The 9124-nt window shown below is 45.9% G+C and overlaps 1 protein-coding gene across 1 annotated transcript in view; it reads right to left on the reverse strand.

Annotated features, from left to right (window-relative positions):
• Nucleotides 1–9124, reverse strand: part of LOC310785637 (rho GTPase-activating protein 26-like) — a gene marked incomplete at its 5' end in the record, with an annotated part of 276223 nt that overhangs the window by 98597 nt on the left and 168502 nt on the right. The window contains 2 exons of the mRNA XM_083646781.1: nucleotides 6861–6926; nucleotides 7296–7332. Of these exons, the coding sequence (XP_083502907.1) occupies nucleotides 6861–6926; nucleotides 7296–7332 (103 nt within the window). The remainder of the gene's footprint in view (nucleotides 1–6860; nucleotides 6927–7295; nucleotides 7333–9124) is intronic.

The raw sequence follows: 9124 nt of genomic DNA on the forward strand, positions 1-9124 counted from the left end.
TTTTGCGAGTGGAAGTAATGTGTAATCTATCTAAATTTCCAAAATCCGTAGGCGTATTTAGACCATTTAGGCTCAATGAATAATAATGATCTCATGATGTGTTTGGTCGCACTGATGGAATAATTCCTATAATAGGCTATCAATAAAAAAATAATGATAATAAAATTAAAAAAGGCTGCTGAACTGAATCGACACGGTACGTGCAGGCATATTTATACATTATTTATGTATAAATAACATAATGAATTAAACAGATTAATCCATTAATTAGCAAATATTCTTATGTCAACATACTTATTTTCACATAACCGATAAAATTACTTTTATACAAGCACTGAGGGGTTACAGAAGTTTCAAGAAAATCTGTTTCTCCTCATTACTATGGACATTTACGCAGCAAGGTGCTACCAAATCGAATCAGCTCATCTGCTCTATAGGGGTTGACCTGCGGTGTAAGTATGACATTTCTATCATGTATTGTTCTTGAGTTGTTCACAACACTGTTGACATACAGACAGACAGACATACTGTTCAGACAGACAGACAGAGAGACAGACAGAGACAGACAAACAGACAGACAGAGTCAGACAGACAGAGACAGACAGACAGACAGACGGACGGACAGACAGAGAGAGAGACTTTTGCTTGTCTGCCAAGAAGCTTCTCCTGTGTGATATAGCTGTCTGTTGACTACACTTTCTTCAAGAAACAGTGGGTGAGTAGTTTTAGGCTAGATTTTCTCTGTCTGTAAAGCAGTGGGGAGTTGTGTAGGCTAGTAGATTTTCTCTGTCTGGAAATCATAGAGTGAAACTTAAGAGTCGTTTAAAGCTATTAATTGCTCTCAGCTGACATCAGGTGAGCAGCCCTTGTGAACGAGGGAGTGATTGTGTGGGCGGAGCTCAGAGCCCCTCCATATAACCTTGCAGGAGAGACAACTTTGCAGTTCACATTTTGCTTGTCTGCCAAGAAGCTTCTCCTGTGTGATATATATTGACCCCCTCCAGTTCGCCTACCAGCCCCGACTGGGAGTGGAGGACGCTGTCATCTACCTGACCAACCGCGCCTACGCCCACCTTGACAACCCGGCCAGCACTGTGAGAGTCATGTTCTTCGACTTCTCCAGTGCTTTCAACACCATCAGGCCGGCTCTACTGGGTGAGAAGCTGACGGCGATGCGAGTGGATGCCCCCCTGGTGGCCTGGATTGTGGACTACCTGTCTGGCAGACCACAGTATGTGCACCTGCAGAACTGTGTGTCAGACAGAGTGGTCAGCAATACGGGAGCACCACAGGGGACGGTCTTCTCTCCCTTCTTCTTCACCATCTACACCACGGACTTCACCTACCAGACAGAGTCTTGCCACCTTCAGAAGTTCTCTGACGACTCTGCGATAGTGGGATGTATCAAAGATGGCGACGACGATGAGTATCGGGATGTGGTGGCCAACTTTGTCACATGGTGTGAGCAGAACCACCTGCAGCTCAACGTGTCAAAGACAAAGGAGCTGGTGGTGGACCTGAGGAGGGTCAAGGCTCCGGTGACCCCTGTTTCAATCCACGGGGTCAGTGTCGACATAGTGGAGGATTACAAGTATCTTGGAGTGTACATTGACAATAAACTAGACTGGGCTAAGAACTCTGATGCACTCTACATGCACTCTTCTCTACTTTCTGAGAAGGCTGAGGTCCTTCAACGTCTGCCGGACCATGCTGAGGATGTTCTATGAGTCGGTAGTGGCTAGTGCCTTCCTGTATGCTATTGTGTGCTGAGGCAGCAGGCTGAAGGCAGCGGATGCCAACAGACTCAACAAACTGATCCGTAAGGCCAGGGACATTGTGGGGCTGGATCTGGGCTCTCTGACTGCAGTGTCAGAGAAGAGAACGTTGTCCAGGCTACGCTCCATCATGAACAATGACTCGCACCCACTCCACGGCGTGCTAGTCAAACACAGGAGTACGTTCAGTGAGAGACTGATTCCACCTAGATGCAATACGGAGAGGCACAGGAAATCATTCCTGCCTGTGGCCATTGGTCTATTTAATGCCTCTCTTAAAAGAGCACCTCGGAGACGCTCAGTCTCCCTGAGACTGAGCCAGCCGATAGGTTAACTGTGCCTGGCTGAGCCACGTGTAATGTATAGGGCAAGCGGACTTAATATAAGTCCAGGGTGCAATAATGATAATTGACACGGAATTTATACTTACTCTACGTATTTTGTATTTTGCTACTTAGACATTCTATTTATTTTTTGCTTCTATCGCATTTACTACTGTTATTCTATGCTACTGTATGTTGTGTTCTTCTGCTTATTTGCTTAATATTGCATTTACCGTACTACTGTTTATTTTATGCTATGTGTGTTCTGTGAGCGAGCTACTGTAACTTGTCCCAATTTCCCCCCGGGGATCATTAAAGTCTTTCTGATTCTGATTCTGATAGCTGTCTGTTGACTACACTTTCTTCAAGAAACAGTGGGTGAGTAGTTTTAGGCTAGATTTTCTCTGTCTGTAAAGCAGTGGGGAGTTGTGTAGGCTAGTAGATTTTCTCTGTCTGGAAATCATAGAGTGAAACTTAAGAGTCGTTTAAAGCTATTAATTGCTCTCAGCTGACATCAGGTGAGCAGCCCTTGTGAACGAGGGAGTGATTGTGTGGGCGGAGCTCAGAGCCCCTGTTGAAAGAGTATTTATTTGCATAGTCAGTCTAAAGCGGCAGCGGTAAGCGGCACGAAGCCTCTGGGCACGAAGACAAGGGAGTATAGATAGATAGATAGATACATTTTTATTTCTGTGTCATGCACCATATTCAAGGTGCCCAGCCCGTCTGGGCTTACAAGACACAAATCATTCAAGTTCAACAATACAAACAAATCAACAAACAAGCTACAAAACGCTCAAACATAAACAAGACAGAGTTATATATTCAGATGAACAGCTTCTCCATTCTGAGTTTCCAAGTATATTGTGGGAGTCCATCAAGGGTAGGCCAGATAATAGGGCTTTGTGTTACATCTCTTTTACTAACTACCTACTCTTCTACCCATGTGTCTTTCCCCCATCCCCGTTGTAACATCAGCCCATAGACGCCGTAGATATGGCAGCTTCAGATGTAGTAACCCATGTAATTTTTCCTACCCAAAACGCACAAGTATTCCCTTTACTATTACTGCAGGACTCTGGAACTGTCAGTCAGCTGTTAAGAAAACTGAGACCATCTCAGCTCATGCTCTATCTCAATCCCTCCACTTTTTAGCTCTCACTGAGACCTGGATCATACCTGAGAATACTGCTACTCCAGCCGCACTCTCTGTGGCTTACTCGTTCTCCCAAACCCCCAGAGCCTCTGGGCGTGGTGGAGGCACTGGTCAAGTCAAGTCAAGTCAAGTCAAGTCAATTTTATTTATATAGCGCATTTACAAGCGGCTGAGCCGCAACCAAAGTGCTTTACAAAAGTGCAAGAAGGCATAGGCGAATGATATACGCTATATAAAAGCGTTAAAAGTATAATAAAATAAGTAGAAGAGTTAAAAGACAAAAAAGGTGGCTGAGGGCTTTATTTAAAGGCTAGTTCAAAAAGGTGGGTCTTCAAGTGGGATTTGAAAGTGTCCAGAGTCTGAGCTGCACGGATGCGGAGAGGGACTCCTCATTTCACCAAAATGGACCTACACGGTCACTCATCTCTCTCATCTCTCTATATCCTCTTTTGAGTCCCATGCAGTTGCTGTTTCCCTACCTGTCAAGCTCAACATTGTGGTGATCTACCGCCCGCCTGGTCCACTTGGTAACTTCCTTGATGAAATGGACACCCTCCTCTCCGTCTTTCCTGAGGATGGCACTCCACTCATCCTTCTGGGGGACTTCAACATACAGGCGGTAACCCTGCAATCCCCCCTCTTCCTTAACTTCTTCTCATCCTTCGATCTCTCCCTCTCTCTATCTCCACCCACTCATAAGGCAGGGAACCTGCTTGACCTGGTCTTCACCCGATCCTGCTGCACTTCCAACCTCACTGTCACTCCTCTCCCTGTATCTGATCATCACTTTATAACCTTTTCTCTTGCCATCTCCCTCCCCAACTCCCTCCCAGCTCCCACTCACACTATCACCATCATCAAAATCTCTCTCACCGACAGCCCTCTCCTCGGCTGTCCTGTCCCTGCTCCCTTCAGCTGAGCAGTTCTCTCTCCTATCCACTCAGGAGGCTTCCACTACTCTTTTATCCTCTCTCTCCTCTGCTCTTGACTCTCTCTGCCCTCTCACCTCGAAACCTCCTCGGTCCTCTCCCCCTGCTCCTTGGTTGTCTGAATCTCTGCAAACTCATCGAACAGAGCTTCAGGCAGCTGAGAGGAAATGGAGAAAAACTCAGAACCCCAGCGATCTCTCTGCTTACCACCTTATCCACTCTAACTTTACATCTGCTGTTTCAACAGCAAAAACCTCCTTCTTCATTTCTGAAATCCAGTCCTCTGTCTCAAACCCCAGCAAACTATTTTCCACCTTCTCTCTCCTCAACCCTCCCTCACCTCCCCCACCATCCTCCCTCTCTGCTGATGATTTTGTAACCTTCTTTGCTAAGAAGGTAGATGACATCAGCTCTTCCTTCCCCCTCCAGTCAATAGCTGCAACACTCCCGACTCCAACTCTCTGACCCCTGCTACAGGACTTACCTCCTTCTCTCCCCTCTCCCCCGAAGAGGTCCTTAAGCTTGTCATGTCTAACCGTGCCACCTCCTGCCCCCTTGATCCTATCCCTTCCTCTCTTCTCCAATCCATCTCCACTGATATATCTCCCTTCCTCACTACCCTTATCAACTCCTCTCTATCCTCTGGTCTTGTGCCAGCTCCTCTAAAGACTGCTAGAGTCAAGCCACTCCTTAAGAAACCCTCCCTTGACTTTACTGCGATCCAGAACTACCGACCTGTCTCTCTTCTCTCATTCATTTCCAAAACCCTTGAACGGGCTGCTTCTGAACAACTGTCTCTCTATCTCTCCCAGAATGACCTACTGGATCCTCTACAATCAAGCTTCAAGGCTTCTCACTCTACTGAGACGGCTCTCCTTTCAGTCACTGAGGCCCTTCACACTGCTAAGGCCTCATCCCTCTCCTCTGTCCTTGTCCTCCTTGACTTGTCTGCAGCTTTTGATACAGTGAATCACCAGATTCTTCTCTCTACTCTCTCTGATCTAGGCATCTCAGGATCTGCACTCTCCTGGTTTGCCTCCTATCTCTCTAACCGCTCATACCAGGTTCTATGGCGAGGATCCCTATCCATATCCTGTACTCTTAGCACAGGTGTGCCCGAGGGCTCAGTCCTGGGCCCCTTGCTATTCCTTCTCTATATCAGATATCTTGGTCTTGCTCTACCTCTCTTTCCCCCACTCAGACACCCAAATCGAGGCACATATCGCTGCATGCCTCAAAGACATTGGTGCTTGGATGTCTGCCCACCATCTCAAGCTGAATCTTGGTAAGACAGAGCTACTCTTCCTCCCCGGGAAAGACTGTCCCCTCACCGATCTCTCCATATCCATTGACAACACTACTGTGTTTCCCTCTCAAACAGCTAAGAACCTTGGAGTGATCCTTGACAATCAGTTGTCCAACTCAGCTTATATCGCAGCAACTGCCCGCTCCTGTAGGTTCTCCCTGTACAACATCCGCAAAATCCATCCGTTTCTCACAAGGGAAGCAACACAACTCCTGGTCCAGGCACTGGTCATCTCTCGCCTGGACTACTGCAATGTTCTTCTGGCTGGGCTACCTGCTGCAGCCATCCGACCGCTTCAGCTCATTCAGAACGCTGCAGCCCGTCTGGTATTCAACCAACCCAAATTCTCTCAGGTCACTCCCCTCTTCCGGGACCTTCACTGGCTTCCCATCTCGGCACGCATTCAATTCAAAACACTGGTTCTGGCCTACAGGGCAGTACACCTGACAGCCCCCCTGTACTTACAATCTATGGTCAGGCTCCAAATCTCTCACCGTTCCCTCCGATCCTCCACCAGTGCAGGACGCCTCGCCCCTCCTCCACTACGGGGGCTCAAAAGTCGCTCATCCCGTTCGCGACTCTTCTCGTCCCTGGCACCTCAATGGTGGAACGAGCTTCCACCTTCGGTCAGGACGGCCGAATCACTGCCGATCTTTCGGAAAAGACTAAAGACACACCTTTTCAGGCTCCATCTGGGCCCTTCTTGAACTAACTTCTTTCTCTCTTAAAAAAAAAAAAAAAACTAACCTGAACTAAACTTGTACCACTGTTCCTTCAGAAGTTGTAGTTGTCATAGACTGTGTTGCCTAGTTGATTGCTCTATTGCTGACAAAAATGTGTTATTGTAAGTCGCTTTGGATAAAAGCGTCTGCCAAATGACGTAATGTAATGTAATGTAATGAGACTGACAGACAGACGGACGGACGGACGGACGGACGGACAGACAGACAGATAGAGTCAGACAGACAGACATACTGTTCAGACAGAGACAGACAGACAGACAAACAGACAGAGACAAACAGACAGACATAGTCAGACAGACAGACGGACAGAGAGAGAGACTGACAGACAGACATACTGTTCAGACAGGCAGACGGATGGACGGACAGACAAACAGACAGACAGACAGACAGACATACTGTTCAGACAGAGACAGACAAACAGACAGAGACAGACAAACAGACAGACAGAGTCAGACGGACGGACGGACAGACAGACAGAGAGACTGACGGAGACAGAGACTGACATACATACATACTGTTCAGACAGAGACAGACAGACAGACAGACAGGCTGTGGTGGTGGGACAATCGGCAGTAAAGATCTGAACTGTAGTGTGCGATGCTGATGAAGCAGGATAGAGTTAACACAGTACCTCGGGTCTCCAATGCATAGATTAATTTCTTGACCACGTTGAAGCCGACCACATCCAGCTGTGCCACTGATGCAGAGAGTGGGAGAGGCCATGGGAAGACAGAGGTGAGGAGGAAAATAAGAAAAAAATACATTTTAAACTATTTAAAAAATAGTGATAACCTACTATTACTAAATGATCTATAGGACAAGTACAGAGCTTTGGCTGATGATATTGAACTCTCTCTCTCTCTCTCTCACACACACACACACACACATATATATATATATATATATATATAGAGAGAGAGAGAGAGAGAGAGATAGAGAGATAGAGGGAGAGAGAGTTTGAATGATGATGAGTAAATGCACAAATTCAAATGATGTAAAAAGGCAGATAATACTGATAATGAATATGTAAATAAACCTTTAATGAAAGCCAATTAAAGTGACTTACTGCCTTCAGCCTGGCTGTCTCTGTTGAGGTTGTATACCTGCAAGAGAAGAATCACACCAACTCATCAGGTAATTAGCCAGACGCTGCCAGTGTCAAATGAGGACAGGAGGTATTGGTGCATTACATTAGTATTCAGCATTGTTGAGTTCACTAGGCTGTTTTTGTTGTTGTTTTTCTAATTCAGCCTAATAGCTTTTGAACGCTTGTTAGCATGCACTGGTTATCTCAATTATGAGAAACCTGAATAAGATAACTGGGATATAACAATGTTATCCAGGATACTGAGAAACATATACAAGGGGTCCCACTTACTGCTGGCTTTTGCAATCTGCATAACCTCAATTTCCTCTGTAATATTGAGAATATTCTGTTCGCTTATGTAGATACAGAAGCTTGATTAAAAAACAAAACAAAAAAACAAACCTTCCTCAATTCCATTGAAGCTACAAATTATGCAGCTTTTTTCACATTAAAATAACAATAAACAGGGTATATTAGACATGATCAGTCTGACTCAGGCTGTGACCCTGTGTGTGCAGGCTGGTGATTGCACGTGTATCAGAGGAAGCATACCTGCTTCTGCATGCCTGCTTTACACACATGCTGCTTACCTCAGCCTCAGGCTACATGCTGCTTCAAGACTGACAGCCATCACGATGAGTAACAGGTCTCTCTCTATCTCTCTCTCTCGCTCGCTCTCTTTCTATCTCTCTCTCAGTAAGATAGACAGGCAGGTAAAACAAAGAGAGAAAAAACGCGCTTCAGCTGATAATGCCTCTCAGACAAGGGGACTGAGTTAAACTAGTGAAACAAAAGGATCTGGAGCACACGGTCAAAGTTAGGCAATTTAATAGGTGCAAACAAAGACTGACGTTTCGACACACACAGGTGTCTTCTTCAGAGTCAAACAGGGTGTAGTGCAAATGACTGGTTTAAGTACTCCCACCACAGAATGAAGCAGGTCTCTCATTGGTGGGGCATGGTTATTACATCATCTACACACAGCCAATGAAAAGTTACCACATAGCCTACTCCAGGAGGAGAGGAGTGCAAAACATGTCACATGACTTACTCCAAGAAAAGAGGAGTGCAAAACATGATTAAAAAACAATACATATGGAGAAATAACACAGCAATAGGGAGACCACAGAACCAACACAGGAAACAGGATAGACTGTTATCTTCATTAAGACCAAAAGGCTCAACAGTGTTCAGTGTGTGGAGCAAAAATGTTTCTCTACGGAGGAGTTTATTGACAATATCACCCCCTCTTGGTGGAGGGGGGATTTTTTCTATGCCCCAGAATTTAAGGGAAGCCACGGATCCATGGTTGGCCTGGTCATAGTGACGTGCCATTGCATAGTCGGAGTTCTTGGTTCGAATGGCCGTCTTGTGTTCGGCTATTCTAGTCTTGAGGGTGCGCTTGGTTTGTACCACATACACCAAACCGCACGGACATTTGAGCATATATACAACATGTGTACTGTCTGCTACAGTTGATAAAATAGTTTATTTTAAACTTTTTGGCCGTGCGTGGGTGTGTGAACTCCTTAGTATCCGAGGAGTTTGAGCAGTGTGTGCAGTGGCCGCAACGGTAAAATCCAATAGACTGAGTGGGGAGTCAGGACAGAGGAGCTGATGTAGGGATATCAGACTAAGCACTAAGCACGTCTGAAAGTGATGAGTGGAGGATCGGCAACAATCTCTTTAAGAGAAGGATCACTTTTCAGAATCTCCCAGTGTTTGAGGACGATATGTTTGATTTGGTTTGCTCTGGCATTGTATTCTGTGGAAAAACAGATGCGGGGAGTGTCTCTGTGCTTGGGTTT

This window comes from Poromitra crassiceps (assembly GCF_964638095.1).
Source record: "Poromitra crassiceps genome assembly, chromosome: 1".
NCBI lineage: Eukaryota > Metazoa > Chordata > Actinopteri > Beryciformes > Melamphaidae > Poromitra > Poromitra crassiceps.